The 22,045-nt window shown below is 42.6% G+C and overlaps 1 protein-coding gene across 1 annotated transcript in view; it reads right to left on the bottom strand.

Moving 5' to 3' along the window:
- nacad (NAC alpha domain containing) overlaps nucleotides 1-22,045 on the bottom strand; it is a 67,205-nt gene that overhangs the window by 27,792 nt on the left and 17,368 nt on the right. The window contains exon 2 of the mRNA XM_060823737.1: nucleotides 1,578-6,917. Coding sequence (XP_060679720.1) covers nucleotides 1,578-6,917 — 5,340 coding nt within the window. The remainder of the gene's footprint in view (nucleotides 1-1,577; nucleotides 6,918-22,045) is intronic.

The raw sequence follows: 22,045 nt of genomic DNA, 5'->3' as shown, positions 1-22,045 counted from the left end.
TGATATTGCAGAACGTTCAGTTTGGCAGGAATCAATACTTGCTACAGATTCCAGAAGATCTGCATTAATGACTAGATCATTTTCTATTTCTGATACTGGATTTACAATCTTCAATTCACACCCATCATCTCTCAATGGGGGATCTGAGAGTTCAATTTTTCCATCGTTATTTATCGATGTTGCCTCTGCAACTTTGACTATACTAACACCGCCACCTAGTGGAACGCTGATGGAACTTATCTGATCATCTCTTGGACTCTTATCCAGGTTCACCACATTTGTATTGCTTTCCAGTATGGATTCAGAATTACGATCAGTGACTTGCAAATCATGTATAGCCTTGTTTGCACTATCCCTCAACGTCAATTCGACTGTCTCAAGTTTATCAACATTACCTTCAGGTGAGCTGTTAGAGAACTCTACTTCATCAGCAAAATGATGAGATATGGACATATCCTCTATCCCCATATCACTCTGTGACCCATCAGTAAGCTTGTCGTCTTCACCTTCATAATCATTGACAAGATTATCATTAATTTGTTCTGACACAATATCTATGATCTCCAAATTATTAGGTGCATCATCAAACAAATCCCTCTCTTCTCCTGGGAATGCGTCCATGACTTCTGATTTACAAACCTCAGATCCAGGCAATATATCGGAGGGCTTAGTTTGGTCTACATCTGTTGCTTCACTAGAATCACGTTGCAATAGGTTCCCGAATATTGCCACCTGGGAACAATGTTCTCTTGAAACCTCTGACAAGCTAGGCAAATTTTTTACAAGTGTTTCTGAGTATTCAGCAGCATCACAGATTTGTGAATCATCTAACATTTTGTCTTCACATATCACTGTATCATCAGCCTCTGAGTTAGAAGCAATCCCTAACAGATCAGCATTGTCTCCTAGTCCACAGTTGGAGACCTTCAACTGATCTTCAGAATCCCCTTGCAGCTTATTTATGGTTGTCATGGTAGGATCCACACACTCAGTGGTGATACCTGGAATGGCTAATTTGCCTACATCATCCCCTTCTAAAACATCTTCTGCCTTTCTAGTTATAGTCTTTGATTGAAAAGAATTATCTTCTGATGATATATCGGAGACTTCATCTTTATCGCCAGTGATGGTACATTTACAGACATCATCTTTCGGTAATATGGGAGGAACTTCTGCTTGACAATCATCATTTCCTGCCACTTTGTCTGCATTTTCTAATTTACCAGCATCATCCCCACGTTGTAGGTTGGCAATTTCCAACTGTCCTCCAAAATCTTCAACTAGCATATCCAAGATCTCTAATTTGAGAGCGTAATCTTCGGGTAATGCATTTGATACTTCCAATTTCTTGTCTTCGTTGAACGTTGTCCCTACAACACTTGAATTAACAGAACAATCTCCTGAGTTACTGCTAGAGAGCTCAAACTGATCATCTTTTGGCATCTGATTTAAGATTTTATCAACAGTATCCCCTGGTTTTAAAAGACCTAATTGATTGGTATTATCTGGTAAGCTATCTAAAGACTCTGCTTGATCATTATCCACTTCCTGCATTGTATCTAAATCTTTTAACTTACCAGCATCATTGTATTGTAGCACATCAGAAGATTCCATTTTCCAATCAGTATCTGCCAGTAGAGAACCAGGAAGTTCATTTGCATTATCATCCTCTTCGGATAGAGCGTCGGAGTGTGTTAATGAAGGAGGGTCAGTTTCTGAAATAGAGGCTGGAGCCTTTAATTGGCCACCAGAACTTCCAGTCTCAGTATCTGGAAGTGCTACAGAATCAATACATTCTTGCGATGAGGAGAGATTTCTTGATGAAGGATCTGAACTTAAATCAGGATCAGACGAGTTGGATTGATCGCTGCCACCTTTGGCTTCTACTTCAATGTGTTCTTGGCTGGCACTGGGATGAGCTGTACTGTCTCCTATTCCAACTTCAATCTGTTGACTTCCAAATTCTTGATTTGGTTTCTCCAACAATGGTTCAGAGTACCTAGACTCAGTGTCACTGACCAACTGCTGAGATACACCTGCATTACTTTTTGTACTTTCTAATAAAGTCACGTCCTGTTGAGCACTTTCTTGTGAAGGAGGGTCGGTCTCACTGATAGGATTATAAATTTCCAAGGCATTTGTCAATTCAGGGTCTTGAACTAAGGGCACATGCTCAGATAAATCAGACTCACTGCTCATGTCATAATCTTCAGTTTCTGAGGAGGAACTCCTCAAGGATGAAGGTATTGGCTCACTTGCAAAATCTTCCAAGGTTTCCTTCATTGAACTGTCTAATGGAACGATATTCATCACTTCCTGGTCTATGTTGTGAGGCTCATTACCCTGCTCCACCAGATTATTCCCCTCCAGGTTCATTTTTGATGCTCCAGCTATTTGCTGAGAACTTGCCAAATGTGAAAGGTTATTCAGTCCTGTATTTGTTGAGGAGTGGTCTATACCAGATAAGGAGAGAGATTCTTGTGTGGCTGACTCAATGTTTTCACCAAAGCTTTCAACATTGGTTGCATAGTCAGGCAATGGCATATCCCTGAATCCCAAAGCAATGATGCTTTTACACCCAATGGTTGGTCCACCTTCAGGTGATAATTCCGTAACAACTTCAGTCATCTCTATGCATGAAGAATCAAATGGCTCTTGGACTATATTGTTGTCCTCCAAGGAGGATAGTTTGGAAGGAGACAGTGGCCTGAGCTCTTTTCCATGATTAATTATACTTTGTGATCCACTGAGAGAGGATGACACAACTGTGTTTGCATTTGCTGCATCTGCTTGGAAAGAACTGACAAAGGAAGATTTTTCAGGGTCTTCAAGAATTAGGTCATCACAAGTGCATGGATTGCCAGCTTTCACAAAGACAGACATCAAACCTTCAGTGATATTGTCATTAACACTAGAAGAATCTGCAGCTTTCCCAAGGACATATTGACTAACATCACATGACTGTTGGGCAGGGTAGACAGAGTTGTTGCTTTCAGAATTTGATTCACTTGAGCTGACATTTGGCAAGTCAGCATCACCAGGCAGATCAATAGGCAAATTTAGTGGCATTTCAACATTGGGCCCTTTGTTCACACCATCTTTAGACCACACACTGGCAACTTGATAGCGGTAATCATCAAACTTGTTCATACCTTCAGGCAAGTTAGAAGCCAGTTCAAAGTCAAGTTCATCTCTAGCAATGTCCTGGGTGGGATTGGTATTTTTCAACTGGGAAGTGGGGCTTGAACTTGCTTCTTTTAGTGTGGGCTCTTTTGTAATCTGTAATGTTGTTGTTGTTGTTGTTGTTGCTGTTTCACCACAGCTCTCTGATTGTACCTGACCAAAGATGGGGAGCAATTCCACTTCTGGTGACTGCCTTTCGCTTGGCTCCAAGTCATGAGTCAGATCGTCAAAAGCTGACAATCCAGATGACAGATCTTCACTGTCTGAATCAGTTGAACACATCTCATTCTCTTCAACCTCAAGCATCATCTCAGGGAAAATGTCTTTTGCAAACCCAAACAATGATTTTTGCTCAGACAAATCTGGTGTACTGGGGGAGGGCTGGGAAACATATTTATCTTCAGATAATGGGTCTGTTTGTATGGTATACGTCTGTGAGACTGTAACACACACTGAAGTTGGCTGCTGTGCGATTTCTGTAATTAATTGTGTTTCAGCTTTACTGTCACGGTCTGTGCCCTCCAGTTCTTTCCTCCAAGTCTCTTGCGTTTTTATTTCAGCAGGAGATGGTTCCTTATCATCATCTGAATTAGATTTCTCAATTTGCAAAGACGCCATTTCACATGTCATACTAGCAGCACAGTAGGTTTCATCTGGTCTAGAATCTGATGAGGAGGTTGAAGATGACATTTCCATCTCACTCTCGCTTCCTGAGTCAACAGATTCACCTTTTGATCCTTCAATCTGTACGTCAGTAACTCCTGAGAACAGGACGTAGTGTTCTGGAGCAATTCTTTCATCTTCTCCCTCAAGAGATGCAGAAGCAGAAGATTCTGAAGTTGTATCTTGAAATGCAAAAGTCTCGTCAACTCCTGTAGTGATAGAAGTCTCCGATAGGGAGTAAAGAAATGACACAGAACGGTCCTCTTCTTCATCTCCAACATCACAGTTACCATCAACATGATCATCATTTGCATCATCAACATCATCTTCAATATTTTCTAGTTCTGTCTCAGTTGGGGACACCTCAGACAGTGAAGTAACTTCAATGGACTCTGCTTCAAAAATGATGCTACCTCTAAATGACAGCAGTGTTGCAGGTACCATTCTCTCATTACCAACACCCACACCAATAGCTTCATTGGGAGACTGGAGTAACCTTGAAGTCCCCACTTCACAACAGCTTGCGATGTCAGAGTCGTCAGATGAACAGCTAACTTGTGTGGAGCTGTAATTTCTACTGGGCGGTTGATCACTTGGAATGCAAAGCTCAGAAGCTAGTGGCATAGAGCTTTCAAGCTTATCGTTGTCTACAAAAGAACTGTCATAATCAGAATTACGAACCGCATTGGAAACCTTCCTGCATGACTCTTCCAACTGTAAAGTTGACTGAGATGGGATTGAAGTTTCAAGTTTTGAATCAAGTTCAGTCTTTAATTCCATGCCCTTTTCTTCATTGCATGCATCAGCATAATCTTCAACAAACTCTTCCGAAGAAGCAAGAGGAGCATAGTTAGTGAAATCTTCATATTGTTTACTGTACTCATGCTGGTCCTCAGTAGAAAGCAAATTGTTACCTATTGTGCAAATTGTGCTATCCCCATTATGACTTGTATTTCCATCTTCCTGTAATAGGTTCTCAAAGTCTGAAGGCAGGCTCCTAGGTGTTGTTTCATAATAACTAACATTGTCATGTGCTCCCACGGATATTGTGCTTTCTTCAAGTGGATCCTGAACAGGTTCAGTCTGATATTGCCCTGTACTTTCACCAATTTCTGTGCTTACATTTGGCATACATAGCCCTATTGGGTCATTTGCATTACTGGGTGCTACAGCTATTTCTCCCACACTTGCTTCAGTCTTTTCATAATTTGATTCACCAGGGGTGGAGCATCTATACTTGCTACTATATTCTGACTCGGTGGTAGACGTTTCGTCAGATTCTCCACGCTTAGTGGTTATAGAATTTTGTAATATTGTTTGTGAGCTCCTCAATCCCTGATTAAAGTTACAGTCTGTTGTGTAAGATTGTTGATTCATATCATTTCCCTCAATTAATCTTGGCCCAGCACTAGAAATATCTTGATTTTTAAGATGCTCACATTCTTGTCCATCTTCATCAACATCACCATCATCATCTTCACAGGTTTCAAGATTTTCACTATCAAACGCTAAAGCAGCAAGGTTATCCTGTGCTTCTGTAAGGCACCTTTCAGTTGATTCTTCCACAGAGGTCCAAGTTTCTTCTTCGATTATACCATAAGGAGAATCGTCAAGAGGCAACACCTGGTCAGATTGATCTTCATTGAGTTCCTCTGCAAATGCAGATAATGATTCTACATAACACGCAGACACTTCCATTGTTTCAACCTCTGTCAGCAGGTTTGGGGAGCATGAGGGCGAAGTGTTAGGGGTGCCAGATGATGTCCAGCTACCTCCTTCTGCAGTTCTATAAGATCCTGAGGGTGAGGTTGGAGGAGAACAGATGCCTTCGCTGCCCTCACTCTCCAGGGCTTCAATGGGCTCTTCATTTAAGCTGAGCTTTGAGTAAGAAAAGTATTTTGGGGCACCACATGTTGTCTTTATTGGACTTGATGGAGCAGAGAAGAAGAGATCGGCATCAGTACTGCACACATTGTCCGCAGCACTGGGATACACAAGCAATTCTTTGGTGTGTCCTGAATAACACAGGGGAATAACAGTGTATCCGATGGTTGTTACTTGGTCCTGAGTTTGAGAAGGTTCAGTCTTTGTATTCTCAGCCCTCAATTCGGTCGGTAAGTGGAGATGATCAACAGGTTTAGGCAGCTCCGCCTTAGTGTCTGAAATGGCCCGGCGTTCAAATGTTAGTGAAGCCTCATTACTGCTGTTTGCAAAGTTTGAAGAAAGGGCAGCTGAGGAACCGGTTTCTGCAAGAGAGATTGGTTTCTTGTTTTGCGTTTCAAGTGAATCGCGATCCGTTTCTACAATGGGGATATCTGCCTCAACAAGAGGCAACTGGACTGAGGTGTCTGTTTCTGAATCAGATAGATCCTGATCTCCCTCCCTTTCCAAACCAGTTATTTCTCCCTCTCTGCCTACTTTGGTACTTAGCAGTTGCATGTCCCCATCTGGCTCCTCCCTAGACAGAGTGTCTGTCTCTGAAATGCTGCTCACCTCTGACTCTTCCAAGGACATGCCTGTGCTAGCCTCGGAACTATCTTGTCTTGCATCTACAACTGGCTCGGTAGTGGTGGGTGGGCCATCCAATATATGCCTGCTTATTTCTGGAGCATCCACTTTGGATATCCCTGAGCTAATGTCTGCACTGAGGAGCTGTGCCCCATCAACAGTGCTGAGTACAAACACATCTGCCCTTTCATTATCCAGGTCCACTTTGTGCTGGGCACCTTGCCTTTCACTTTCTGAAAGACTTTCCTTGCTGCAAGATGCCGAAGGTGACTCAGGGTACGAGCTATCCGTGTCTGTGTCACAACTAGCTCCTTCAGGCTGAGGTCGGGTACCCTCATCAGTTAGGCCTTTCTCTCCAAGGCTGTCGGAAACGTCACTGCTGCAATCCAACGCTGGGCCAGCAGATGGCAGCTCACTCTGTTCCATCCCCATGTACCACGTCGAGCCACCAGAAAGTTGCATCAGGTACGAGGAGTCAGCTGTTGGGGAGGCCTGGGGTGAGGTTGGACCTTTAGGGGTAAGCATGCTGTGAGAAGAGCCACAGGAAACATCAGGGGAAATGTCTGCAGAATTGACAAAAGAAAACAAAAAATAAGCAGATGGATTGCAATCAGAACAGAACCAAAAGTAAATGGAGACAGGGAGAAACAAAAGAAAAAAGGTGAAGAGCAAAACAGTCGAGAATTAGTATTTTTATTAGATTGTTGTTCATTTCATAGAATCTTACAGTACAGCAGTCCAGTTAGACATTCAGTCTCACCTTTACTATTTGTCTTTCCTCATAAACCCATAAGACCATAAGGCATAGGAGTGTAAACAAGGCCATTTGGCCCATCGGGTCTACTCCACCATTCAATCCCACTTACTCTCACTCTCCCCGTGGCCCCAAATTCCTGGTGAGATCAAGAATTTATCAATCCCTGCCTTGAAGACACCCAACGTCCTGGCCTCACTGCGCTCCATGGCAATGAATGCCACATAGATTTGCAGGTCTGTGGCCAATTCCCTTTTGAAAGTAGCTATTAAATCTTCTGTCATGTTTCAGGTAGTGCATTTCTAACCTTGGTTTAAGAATGAAATTCAGATTCTCAAATATAATTTAAATGCATGCTCACCGTAGTGATCTAGTCAGGCCTTTATTATGACAGAACCATTTCCACAAACGCCAGCCCAGTTCTTCTGAAAAGGAGTCAATTGGCTGAAACCAACACTCTGTTCCGCCAGTCAACCCACAGTTCTCTTATACCAAATTTTCTACACTTCCTGTAAATAGGGTGGAAAGGAAAGGACTACTGCCTCTGCTTTGGATAGCTGTGACCAAGATGCCATGAATTTTAAAATGATTGTCCAAAGCGAGGAGAGACAGACAAGAAGAATTATCTTTTAAAGCAAGTTTGATGGAGCCTAGCTACTTCCCGAAGCATCAGAATCATAACATGGATTCAATCCATCAACACCCAGGGTAACAGGTCCACTTCTGTTCGTCATTATTTTAAATTACTAGGATGAGAATACAGGAGGCATGCTCAGTAAGTTTGCAAATGACACCAAAATTGGTGGTATGGTGAATAGTGAAGGTTATCTATGATTGCAAACAGATCTTGATCAAGTGGGTCAATGGGCTGCGTCGTAGCAGGTGGAGTTTAATTTGGATAAATGCGAGGTAATAAAACAAGAGAGGGTACATCACAGGTAAACAGAGTGGTTAAGGTATTTAGCACACTTGCCTTCACTGTTCAGACCTTTTGAGTATGGGAGTTGGGACATCATGTTTTAAGATGTTAGGGTCATAGTTTGAAGATATTAGGAGAAAGGTTTGGAGGGGATGACAAAGGAAGGTCCTTTACGCAGAGAATTGTGAATGGATGGAATGAGATGCCAGCGGTGGTGGTGGAAGCAGAGTCATTAGGGACATTTAAGCAACTGTTGGACATGCACATGAATAGTAGTGAATTAAGGGGTACGTAGGTTATTTTATTTTACATTGGAATAAATCCTTGGCACAACATCATGGGCCAAAGGGCCTGTGCTGTGCTGTACTTTTCTATGTTGAGGTTTTACAGGACCTTCTTGAGGAGTCTTCTGAATTTTATGGAATGCAGTTCTGGTCACCCTATTATAGGAAGGATATTAAATTGGAGAGGTTACAGAAAATATTTACCAGGACGTTGCCATGAATGGAGGATTTGGGATATAAAATAGACTGGATCCTTTTTCATTGGAGCATAGGGGATTGAGGTTTATAAAATCATGAGGGGCACAGATAAAGTGAACGACAAAAGTTTTTTCTTTGGGTGGGGGAGTTAAAAATTGCCCTTTAGTTTTGAAAGAGAGAGAAGTTAGTTTAAAAAGGATACGAAGGACTTTTTTTAATATAAAACACAGATTGGTTCATGTATGGAATGAACTGCCAGGGGAAATGGTGGATGGAGGTACAGTTACAGTTACAATGTTAAAAAGACATTTGGATAAGTTCACGAATAGGATTGGTTTGGAGGGATTTGGCCAAATGCACACCACTAAGGCCTGGTTTGGTTTTTGAAAATGGTCACCATGGACTGGATGGACCAAAGGGTCGGTTTCCATGCTCGGTGACTCTACGACAATAGAGTTCTACACCCTTGCTTTTCCTTCCTAGCTACTCAGTTATCTGAACACCTTTAATGATTTTAGTCATTATATGCCCAGAGTTTTGCACTTTAAGTATGAAATTGGTTCATATTACCGATCCTCATTCTCCTGAGCTAGTCCGTCATTTGAAATTGCTCAGTGTTAAAGTTCAGCGTCTATGGGTGGAAAGAATCCTGTCCCCTCAGAGAAGAAAACTGAGACTGCTCCTGCAGGGGATGCCAAGACATTACTGTAATTCCCTCATTAACCTAACCCCACTGTCAATATCATTCATTGCTCATCACCTCTAACAATGACCTGCAATGCCTTCCCTTGCTTGTGCCTTGCAGGTGCCAACGGGATGGCCACGGTCTCTGTGGAGAAACATTTAAAAGGGTCATCTGGATGGGTATGTGAATAGGAAGGGTTTAGTGGGATATGGGCCAAGTGCTGGCAAATGCGACTAGATTAATTTAGGATCTCTGGTCAGCATGGTAGAGTTGGACCAAAAAGTTCATTTCCGTGCTGTACATGTCAAATTACTCTAAAGCACCTCCTCCATCACTGAAGAAAACTTCCAAAGGAAGCATTGCAAGGCTGTCCCCTGCCCCGCCTACCAGCTGAGTTACTGGTATCTTGGTGGGAACATCAGGTTTAGAAAATTTGGAAGCTGGTGAGTGCCTCAGTGCAACAGCTCCACAGTCAGTTGAGGAAGTACCATTCCAGACCACTGGCACTCAGAACTTCTTTAAAACCCACTCAAGATACCCAACCAACCCATCCTTCAGAAGATGGTGGCAAGCTACTCAGTGCCATGCAGAAGATTCGGTGGCATCAACAAGCAAGACTTTGTCCAAATGCATGGGACAGAGCTGGAGCAGATAACAGCTATGTGGGAGGCATTGGCTTTCATTGCCCAGAGACTGCAGTGATGCTATTGGAATCCAGCTGCCTCAAGCATCCTTTACCTTTGACCCCCATGTACAGGTTTGCAGTTGCCACTGAGAACCAGGCCCAGTATTCTGAGTCTGTCAGATACTTGCACAGAACCTGCCCTCTACTGGCCCAGCCATTGGTGTTCAGGACAATCAGGGCGATGTGGGAAACCTGGTACCCCTTTCTCACAACAGGGCGGAGCCAAGCACCCAACACAGGTCGTCTCCTCCAGGAGGTGGCCAGAGCCTCCATCTCTGCCCTCACTGTCTCCCCACTGCATCCTTGGAAGTTGGATCCAAGCAGGTTCACTTGCCACTGGCACGGTGACTCTTGACACATCCAAGCATTCTCACAACCAAACCTCCAGGGCCAAAGGACTCTACGGTCAACCAGGCTCCATCCACCCCAGCTGCAGAATCTGGGACAATACTGAGACTTGGTGGAAGTAAAGGAAAAGAAAACTTTGGCAGCACGGGTGACATCACACTGTTTATAAATTCTCATGTCTCCATTAATGCAAATAGTTTTGCAATAAATCTGTTTGTTTGAGACTGTGTAGCCCTGAATATAAACATGCCAGCCTGATACCATGGTCACATGGGATGTCCCTGGATCCATGCAGCCTGTAGAAGCAAGCTGAACAAGGTAGCTATGGGACACTGTGCTTTACTGGGACCAAAAAGCCTTTGTCAAACATCACAATTCTTTCTCTGGCCTCTCTGTGCCAAAGTGTTGGTGTGAATGAAGTGGTCAGCAATGTCTGGGGCAGGGAGGAGTGCAGCATAAAGAGACAGAGATAATGCAATAAAAATCACCAGGGATTTGGGGGCTTGGATAGCAGAGTCCACTACTGCAGGTGTGTAATGCTCTGGCTCTATAGGGCTTGCAGGCCCCTCCATCACAGACCATGATATTTACTCTGCCCAACCCTCCTATGGACTCAGCCCATTTGCTTCCCAATACGTTGTTTTGATTTCCAAAATGATGGAAGGAGACAGTGAGCTCACTTCAGGCAATAGCTCCCAGCTGTAGTGTGTGTGTGTCAGAGGCCCTGAATATCTAGTCACCTCCCTACCAGCCTTTCTTGCGAACCTCATTCACACATCCCCAGGCCCCACTCAAAAGTCACCTATATGTGGCTGAACCAGTGTCCCCATCCCCTCCTAAGATGGAAGTGACCAGGTTGGGTGCAGTCATACACTGCAGACTCTCAGCCTTTAAGGAAGAGTGCTCCCAAATGCGAATGGACCCCATCCTTGTTACCATCCTTGAATCTCCCACTATCAATATCCCAGGGGTTACCATTGATCAGAGACTCAACTGGACTCACTGTGAACAGTGGCAGCAAAAGCAGGTCAGAGGCCAAAAATACTGTGGCAAGTAACTCACCTCCTGGCTCCCTAAAGCCTGTGCACCATCTACAAGACACAGGGGTGTGACAGAATACTCCCCAGCTGTCTTGAGTGCAGCTCCAACAACACTCAATAAACTTGATACCATCCAGGACAGAAACAACCTGCTTGATTGGTATTACATCCACAAAGATCCACTCCCTCTACCATTGACACTCCGGAGCAGCAGTGTGTAACATGTATAAGACGCATTGCAGAAATTCAAAGATCCTGAGAGAGAACCTTCCAAACCCATGACCACTTCTGACTAGAAAGGGAAAGGCAGCAGATACATAGGAACACCATCACCTGTAAGTTCCAGGGTCTGTGACTGTGAAATTGTTGGGTTCTCCAAATGCCTCGAAGACGCATGCAGATGAACAAATGGAAGTAAGTGGAATATGCAAAGATAATTGCAGTAAGGCTGGGTTTTAGCCTGTTGAATCCCACCCCCTCCTCCCCCAAGGGCTTTTCTGGTATAGTTGTAATGACCCCCACCTCTGAGCCAGGAGTCCAAAGTTCAAGTTCCACCTATTCCAGTTCTGTCATAACAGGTCTGAATAGACAAATTAATAGTATTTATTTACCTCTCTGTTTGGCAGTTCACAATAAAGAATTCATGCCAGCAGAAAACAAAGAAGAATGCCTCCAAATGGGATAGTTTTGTGTTTGTCAGTTTTCAAATGGACCCAGTTTTCAATATACCCTTGAGAATAGCACAGAGACTCTATTACAAAGTCAGTTATAGGATGTGTTACAAAGACCAGAACACTAAAGACAGAAGTAATCAGGAATTATGGACAATGCCCAATGTTATTATTGAAGAACGACAGGTGCATTAAAAATAAAAGTCAGGGAAGATAACTTTTTTTTTGGGGGGGGGGGGAAGACTTTGGGTCATCAATGTCATGATCCTAGCAAGTGTGACAGACATGTAGCTCATTAATAGTAACTTAATGTACAGATTAAATTGAACTCAGTTGCCAGTGAGTGCAACATTAGAGTCAAGGAATTATGAGAAATTCTAAAGGAAAAAAAAAGAGACCAATTTAGAAAATTTCTGAGATTGCAGTGATTCACATGTTTGGGAAGTAATGTGACTACCTGTAACAGCAAGGATTCACCGTGTAGTTCCAACAATGTAAAACAAAATTTACCTTTTTATTTGAAATTATATTGCTGCAGTTTGTTACAGTAAAATGTATAAAATTGCAAGCATTCAGCAGTTTCCTCGCCATTAATATGCTCCGTTAATATACATTCTTTTAAGGAATGTATCGGTCAGTTTGGAGTTTATAATACTATCCTCGTTCATCCTTTTTTGACATAATTTTCCTTGAACAAATCAATGTTAACTTTAACTTATTAACACAAACTTTTCAAAATATTATTTAGCATTGTCCCAGATTACTCACTGAAATTCACTGACTCTTACCTGTAGTTACTGGGTTTATCTTGTATCCTCTGTTTTCACAATCCTTCAGTCCTCTTGCATTACCCTATTATCCATGGGGATTTAAAGATCTGTACTCAATAATTCCCAGCCTTATTCCCCCACCCCCACAGTAACCTAGAAAAGTATCCCATCCAGTCTTGATGACTTATCCACTTTTGAAGGACTCCCAGCTTTTCTGGTAACTCACTTTTATTTTTTATCCTAGCAAAATCCTTACTGCCCAGTCTTTTTCTGCAACATTCTCTTAAAAGAAAATAGATGCAAAAAACTCAAAACTTTAAGACCTCAGCTAGTTAGCCTGGAATAAGTAACACCCTACTTTGTCCCTCTTTTTGTGGGATTTTCTTTTTACTACTAATGATGTTGATTTGACAAAGAAATAGTTGAGACCACTGCATCTTTTAAAGGAAGTCTCTGTGAAAGAGAAAACTGTTGGACAGAGTGATGGCTTGGGATTAATTTTCACTTGCTTGAATGAATAACACAGCTATGTCCTTCTGTACTGCAAATATCTATGATAGGAAGGATGAGTTAAGATAGACTCCTGAAGCAGTAGTAATAATAGAGTATAGTGACCGCACACAAAAAGCAATTTAATACTGAACTAGAAATGGAGCAACAGTAGGAAACCTATTGGTCAGAAGCTGGGTTGGTTGGGAATCAAAACTTCAGGGAGACGAGCCTCACAATTCCAAGCAGATGTTAAGAGGATGAGGAAAAAAGCTACAGATCAAGTCATGGCTTCACTGGGTGAGAAGGTGAGGTCAAGAAGGATAAAAGAGACAATGGTAACTCAAGCAGAGTTCAACATGCAGTTCAGTCTATGAGCTCTTGACACATGGAATTCATCAGACATTAAAAGATTGAAAGGAAGAAGAAAGGGACAGTTGATCATCAAAGATTTGAAGACTGTCTTCAGCTGCCATGACTGAACTGGGACCAGAGATGTGTTTCCCGAGTCAGACAGATACTAACTGCCTTGAATATGGCATCACATGAGCGCCAGGGCTTGTTTTAAAAAGAAGAAAGTGACACCTACAGAATTTGGTATCTATTTTCAGTTACTGTGGATGCTTTTCTGTCAAGTGCCTTTTTTTAATACAAGATACAAAGATTTACATTTGTGACCACAGAGTTTGAAGGTTGATCTTAAAACTTCATGTATACCAGCGGCACTTTCCTGGCTTAACCCCTCACTTCTATAATCTTAGATTCCAGACGAATAAGGAAGTCAATCCACCTCTACCTTCAAAATATTCAATGACTTTGTCTCTACTGCTTTCTGGGGAAGACACAGCAGACAGTGTGGCTCCAACATTTTCTGTTCCGGGAGGGAATGAAAGGGAGGTTAGAGAAATTTTATACCATTGGCAGCATTGCTAGAATGTCGAATTATTTGTCACCAGGAACTATGGAAGCTGAGACTGCAGCATAATGGAAAATGAATGTGTAATGCTGACAGTCACATGCTATCAAGACTAAGTGATTAAGAATGGAAAGACCATACTGGAAGGTGTAATCAGTTTTCTGCACAACAAAATGTAAAGTATCGTCAGGACTAACTGAGTGTGAAGGAGGGAAAGGTAAACCTAGAAATGCAGTGAACTGCAAGCAGGTATAGTCTAGCTAGAGGCAACATGATGGCCAGACCCCATGGTAGGCAGCATCCACGATCGTATGAAGATGCAGGCAAGAGTTTGTAGAGGTAGAACAATCCATGGATATAGTAGTATCATCACTGGAACGGGAGTGATTGTGCTACTTCAAAAAACAGAATGTAAGCACGATCTGGAGAAAAGCCAGATGATATTGGAGTTGAACAGCCCACTCTGTTGCAGGGAAGCTGGGTCATGGGTCACCTCGTTGCTTCGAAGCAAATGTGACTTATACGGAGTTAATTCAACTCTTTACCATCAAAAGGAATGTAGGAATTGCTAAACAAAACAATTCCAAAGTCCATCTAGATCAGTTGCTAACATACTGCTTGTCACATAACACAATGATAATGGAATTGTTGAATAATCACTGCAATCACTTAAACAAATCAATTCCAACAGATCCAGACAATGGGGGTGAAATCTCAGTACTACAGGTCCAAAGTTCCATCAGAGCTAGAGGAATTTAAATTCAGTGAATAAATCTGGAATATAAAGCAGGCCTCAGTAATAATGTTCATTACAACTGTCATGAGTTGCTGTAAAACCCATCTAGTTTACCAGCTCTCCTTCAGGAAGGAAGCTGCCATTTTTACCTAGTCCATTCAACCTGCAACTCAGGACCCATGAAATGTGGCTGATTCTTAACCGTCCCCCAAAATGGCTGAGCAAGTTAATCAGTTCAAGAGCAGTACAGGGATGAGCAATGAATCCTGGAGTTGGAAGCACACTAATATTTCTTGTACAAGCAAAAAAGTAACCATGCAATTTCTCAAATTATTCATATTCCCAGGAAGAAATCCATCCGCTTTGCACATGACTGAACGAATCTTGTTCCACTGTCTCCTAGGGAACCTATTCCATAGATTGATCCATGCACTCATTGAAGTATCTTTTCTGGAAAGTAGTTTCATATGCACTGATCTTGAAAGTGCAGGTCCCAATCCTCTGGTGCTAACATGTTGGACACAGTAAAATAGATGAGGGATTTCTCCATGATAAATATTAGGATAGCCAACATCCGTTGTCATTTCCGCCACCTCCAAACGGAACCCACCACCAGAGATATATTTCCCTCCCCTCCCTATCAGCATTCCGAAAAGACCACTCCCTCCGTGACTCTCTCGTCAGGTCCACACCCCCCACCAACCCAACCTCCACTCCCGGCACCTACTCCTGCAACCGCAAGAGATGCAAAACTTACACCCATACCTCCCCCCTTACTTCCCTCCGAGGCCCCAAGGGATTCTTCCATATCCGCCACAAATTCACCTGCACCTCCACACATATCCTTTACCGCATCCGCTGCATCCGATGTGGCCTCCTCTATGTTGGGGAGACAGGCCGCCTACTTGCAGAACATTTCAGGGAACACCTCTGGGACACCCGGACCAACCAACCCAATCCCCGTGGCTCAACACTTCAACTCCCCCTCCCATTCCGCCAAGAACATGCAGGTCCTTGGACTCCTCCATCGCCAGACCATAGCAACACAACGGCTGGAGGAAGAGCGCCTCATCTTCCGCCTAGGAACCCTCCAACCACAAGGGATGAACTCAGATTTCTCCAGTTTCCTCATTTCCCCTCCCCCCACCTTGTCTCAGTCGAATCCCTCGAATGCAGCACCACCTTCCCAACCTGAAATCTTCTTCCTGACCTCTCCGCCCCCCACCCCCACTCCGGCTGATCACCCACCTTGACCTCCTTCCACCTATCGCATTTCCAACGCCCCTCCCCCAAATCCCTCCTCCCTACCTTTTATCTTAGCCTGCTGGACACTTTCCTCATTCCTAAAGAAGGGCTCATGCCCGAAATGTCGATTCTCTTGCTCTTTGGATGCTGCCTGACCTGCTGCGCTTTTCCAGCAACACATTTTCAGCTCAGACCACAGCACAGCTGACTGGTGATGATTAAACTGGAGGGTCACCATGCCTCACAAGAGGGGCTTCATAGCTACGTTACAGGAAAGCAGTAAAAGTCCATTGAATTATTGCTGGTACTCCCTACATAAACAAAATCCAACCCTCCACTTCCCCTTGATCATACTCTATGGCACATGCTTTTGCTTCCCAAATCCTCCTCCAATAAATTGGCCATTTTGTCCCAGGGGATTTGCAGGGTCAGAGGAGAGTGCTGGGGGCTGGGCAAGAGCTGACGACTACTCTCTGGTCACACAATTAGAAAATGCAGCACTGACACTTTTGTTCAGCAATGTGGTTTTATCAAGGGCCACTACATTGGGTTGACTGTTGTATGGGAAGGGTAGAGAGGGGCTCCAGATGGTACAGCCATAGCAGACAGGTTACAGGGTATAAGCAGATGGTGTCATCCCTTATGCCAGCTCCTGCAGTTGTCAGAGTATCAGCTTAGACAACACAGTAATGTATTTTGACAAAGAGCCTTTATATAGAGATCTGCAACATCGCCCAGTATTGAATAAGCTGGGAACTTGTTGGGAAATAAAACAAAAATGTCTAGTGATAAACCAAAGGATGACGTACTCCCTTCACAAGGAGGAAGCCTCCTGCCTCTCAATCAATCACATTCCCAAACTAATTTTCTCCTTTTGCTCTCACAAATTGAGTTGCTTTAGCAAAGTCACTTATATTTTTCCCCCAGTTCATGATAATTGGGTGGGTGGGTGGGGGGGTGGGGAGGAGAATAATAAGGAGGAGAAGAGGTTTATTTAGCTCACAGTTTGCCTTAGCACAGAGCAATTTGTTCACTGCAGCTGTCACATGACAGAGCAAAATGTAAATGTGGTGTAAGAATGGACTAACAGGTAGGCTCAGACTGGTAGAGGTGACAGTCCATTTCGCTGAAATTTATTGGTAACGCGGCAGAGATGTGAGGGCAGTGGCGACTGAATTAGGCAGAATGTGAAATTTTGATTTCCTGGCATCAGACTGAGATGCAGGAATTAAGTTAATGGCCTATTTGCAATGGGACAGACCTGAGTCATGTGATGGATTAATTTACAGTTCTCCTATAACACGTATTTGCTAAATTCAATTTGGCTGTAACGTGATTTGTAAATTACGGACTTTTTTTTTTAAAATGAAGCAAACTCCCGTTCGCCATTACCCAATTCTATCCCCGGCATTAGCTGAACAGCAAAACCCAGCCTCAGGACCCTCTGTCTGCAAAATGCAAATTCAGCATGTTCACCTAAAATAGGAATGTAATCAGCTCTGCAAGCCTTGAATTACAGCTTGAAACTGGGAATTGCAGTCTACATTTAGAAGGAACTTTATTCAAATCAGGGGGATCTTTATTCCTCATCAGCATCACATGGTCAGTCAGCTCACACTCTTTCTGGTGAAAAACTATAGTCAGTGATTTTAGTATTAAAGTGTTAAATTTATTATATTATTTCATTAAAATATGATTTTAAGATTTACTTAGCCTAATGCAAATGGTAGCACAGTAACTACTATTTTTGTTTTGATTTTTAATTTTATTTTTAAGTGGTTCACCCCAACCATGTTTTTCTCATAGGTCATTATTTATATTGCGCGATTTTCTAAAACATGGTATCGCACGGGAACGTTATAGCAGAACAACAGCACTCATTAAGTACTTTCTTCAAATTGCAACCTACATTCAAGATAAAGCCAATGGCATCTGAGAATCTGGTGGCACCCAGTTCATACCCATTTAAAAAGGAGAAAGAGTCAGTCGGAGGTCAGTAATATTCCTCGCTGAACTCTGCGGCACAAAGAGAATGAGAGAATGAGTTTGAATACAAGCTCAGGATTGGCAATGGCAAGTTTGGCAGAGGAGATGTGTTCAGATGCATGGGGAAGCAGGAAGAGAGATCCAAGGGAAGACACAGGGTAGGTTCAAAGCATCAGGGAGTGAAGTGAGAAGGGGACACAATCAGTCAAGGTAATAAAATTAAGGGCCTAAAATGTGGTCTGAGTACAGTCCAAATGCGTGTCTCTCTCAGGAGGTTTACTTGCAGTGTCTTTTCTGTGCTCAAAATCCACCAGCAACATTTCAATCACCCCCTTTCCCCCCCACAACAGGAGTGATCTCAACTTGAAAGGGAGGACCAACTGAAGCTGCAAGTTCAGTCATTTTCAGGAACAGAGAGTCTAACTCTGGATATTAACAAGAGGAGTCAGTAAGGAATGAGTTAAAAAGAACATTGCTGAAGAAACAATAGTGAGAATATCTTTACTCTCCTGTAATCAATGCATGCCAACCCCGAGGCATGCCAGCACATTTAGCTCTGACTAAGTGTGTATCAACAAATAACAATGACACACACAAATCAAGTGAAATCAATGTATTGTGAAATATTCACAAGTAAAATTTAAATTTGAAAGAACTGCTATGGATCTGATGGAGCAACACAGGAGTGTCAGAACAGGGGTGGGCTATTCAGCCTCTCCAGCCTATTCCAACATTCAGCGAGATCATGGCTGACCTGTGGCCAAACACCATCTCTTTGGCCCATATCCTGTAATCAGTTTGCTTACCAAAACGTATCTGTTTAAAAGCGTTTAAAAGCATTTATCTGTCCAGCATTCTACCGTTTGCGTGTAGAAGGGCTTAACACTGCTCTTGGATGGTCTGGCCCAAGTTTTTAGACGATACCTCTAGTTCGAGAATTTCCAATCATCTGTGGAAATAGTTTATCTGCCTTTTTCTGTTAACATTTTAGATTTACATTTTATTTTGATTAGATCACCCCTTAACCTTCTTAACTGTGGAGAAAACTGTGGAGATAATTTGAATAATCTCTCCACACACTAACCCCTGACGTCCAGGTGTCATTCTTATAAACCTACGTTGTACTCCATCTGAGGCCAATATATCTTTCCTAAGGTGTGATGTTCTGTTCTGCTCACAGTACTCCCAGTGGGGTCTAACCAGGTTGTTTTATGACTGCAGCATAACTTCTACATGTTTACACTCCAGATCTCTAGATATAAGCCACCTTGTCTAGAGGTTCTTCAATAGCCTCCCTCCCCCAAAACCCAGCCTTAGCTGCACCATTGTTAGCTGACAGTGGGTTTCATCAATGAAGTTCCATGGATTCTGTGCATGCCACTAGCACTTACAATCTTAATTAAAATTGTAAGAAAAACCTGGAAACGTAAGAATCCAAACTCTTCCACTATTAGGATTGATGCACTGCTGAGGAAGTTATATTTCTACATGTGTAGTGTGATAATCCCACAACTTAATAGCTATTTTTCTGGTGTCAGCTACTAAATTGCCACATTTATCAAGCTTACAAAGAAGTAGGCTATTTAGTCCAATTGGTCCATTATTTTTATATTCATTCAGGAGATACGGCTTCACAAGAATGTCAGCATTTATTGTCCATTCCCAACTGCGCTTTAGAAGACGATAGTGAGCTACCTTCTTGAACCACTGCAATCCATTTGGTATTGGTTCAGCCACAACCACAATGCTGACAGCATCTTTCCTCCATTCAAGATATTTCCCACTTTAGCTGCCTCTGTATCACTTCGCTCTTTAACCCCTCAGCTCCTTTCTTGTATCCATCAAGCTTCCTTTTGACACAATGATTTCTGTTCAACCACTCCTTGAAGCCTCAAGTTCCACCTTCAGCCTACCCTTGGAGCAAAGAATTTCTTGCTTAGCTCTTGATTTGTTGTTTACTTATTGTTCAATTTTGGCTTACCCATGAGAAACTGCTTTTTCCTGCCCAATTCCGACATGAGGATGGATCAATTGGAGTTCACCATTGCCATGCTACTAGTCCAGTTTGAAAACATTGGGTTACTATACATATCATGCTCTATTTGTACATTCAACTACTAACTGTTAGTTCTGCAGTTTCCCTAAACAACTGTCTGCTTAAGTGAGAGATTTGTGTGGGAGTCTGCAATCATCACCATCATTCTGATCTTCAATAATTATTAAACGGTGAACACCCATATCTTTATGCAGTGATTTCTATACAGTATCCAGGGGTATGTCTTGTCAGTCTCCACCTAATTGCATCACCTTTGCCTCCTAAGTCATTAGGCTTGAGCACAATCTAGGCTGACCAGTGCAGTACTGAGAGGCTGCGACACAGCTTGAGGTTCTGAATCTTTAAACTGCCAATTAATGTGAAATTAAGTGAGCAAAAACTACTCCATTTTTCCAGTGTGCTTAAATAATAAAAACAAAGAACATGTAGAATTGTTGGGAGGGTATTAAATTCTACCCTGCAACAAGTTTGGAGAAGGGAGAATTTAATCAGACTGTAAGCTACAGAACGAGGACCTGACTTCCTTCCTACCATTGCTCAATTAAATCCTGGACAGGAATGCTCATGGACTGTCTTCTCACCCAGCTAATGTCCACTGAAAGGACTAATCCACTGTTTTGGCAGATTTAATTGATCAGGCAAGAAGAACCTTTGAATGAACAACTCTAAAATCAGTGCCCTCTTTCTCACCTCTTCTGCCCATGGGAACTTGCCAATGCCAGTGACAAATACGCAGACTAAAAAATACTTGATTTTTGAATACATTTAATAAAATCTCTCTCTCTACCTTCTCTTCCTTGCATAGATTCAGGAAGCTGGAGTTCTTCCATCAAGGTGACTGGAGTCCCTCAGCCCCAGGGAAAAGCTTCTAAATTTTCTTCTGCAACCTCAAATATCTTCACGCCCTTCCTGATAAATGGTCTCCAAAACTGGCACAATATGCCAGTTGAGACAAAACCAATTCTTTATAAGGGTTCATCTTTGCACTTGCACTCTCTGCCTTTATTTATAACGACCTGAGGGCCTGTTTGCTGATCCAGTTCCTCACGCCATTTGTGCGCATACACAATACGTCCTTTAGTTCCTGCGCTCCTTTGTTACTGTAGCCTTTATTTACATTGCAAATAAGGCAAAGCGTTGTTTTGTGAACCCACTATTTCATGTGTGATAGCAAGATTTGTGGCACAGATCCTATGCCGCTAGGTTTCACTGTATTTCAGTCCACTAGCCATGAAAGTCTCACGTGTACCAGTGACATCAGATGTTCCTCTCCCAGGGCCACCTGTAGCTACAAAGGTGACATAGACAGTTGGAGCAGACATAGCTGGTACACTAATTAGGAAAGTAATTCCTTTTTTAGGAATCCTCAGTCAGCATGTTCCCACAATCAAATCGGGGTTTTCAGATTTGCACTTCTTTTGAATCCTCTCAAATCCAGTATATATTTTCCATTCATAAATCTGAGGTTTCTAGTGCCATAGTGAGACACATCACCCATGAATAGAAGACTCAAACAGTTAGAGACCCATCCAAAAAAATGTGAATGGGTCCTTCTGTCTTAAAATGTTGCAAACACCCACACAATGAGCAACACTGTTGAAAGTTGATCATGGACAACATTGAGTTAAAATTGTCAAATGAAATGAATAAAGATTACAAATGGAGAAGAGAGTGAAATGATTTACAAGTTCAACTATCCATTGACAATTCTAACTAGTAGCAGCTATATGTCTAAAATCACACAACACCAGGTTATAGTCCAACAGCTTTAATTGGAAGCACACTAGCTTTCGCAGCAATGCTCCTTCATCAGGTGATTGTCCTGATGTCCACAACCACCTGATGAAGGAGCGTCGCTCCGAAAGCTAGTGTGCTTCCAATTAAACCTGTTAGACTATAACCTGGTGTT

Source organism: Hemiscyllium ocellatum, chromosome 4 (genome assembly GCF_020745735.1).
Source record: "Hemiscyllium ocellatum isolate sHemOce1 chromosome 4, sHemOce1.pat.X.cur, whole genome shotgun sequence".
In the NCBI taxonomy this organism is placed as follows: domain Eukaryota; kingdom Metazoa; phylum Chordata; class Chondrichthyes; order Orectolobiformes; family Hemiscylliidae; genus Hemiscyllium; species Hemiscyllium ocellatum.
The sequence above is the reverse complement of the archived record's forward strand: the minus strand, read 5'-3'. Positions and strand labels throughout refer to the sequence as shown.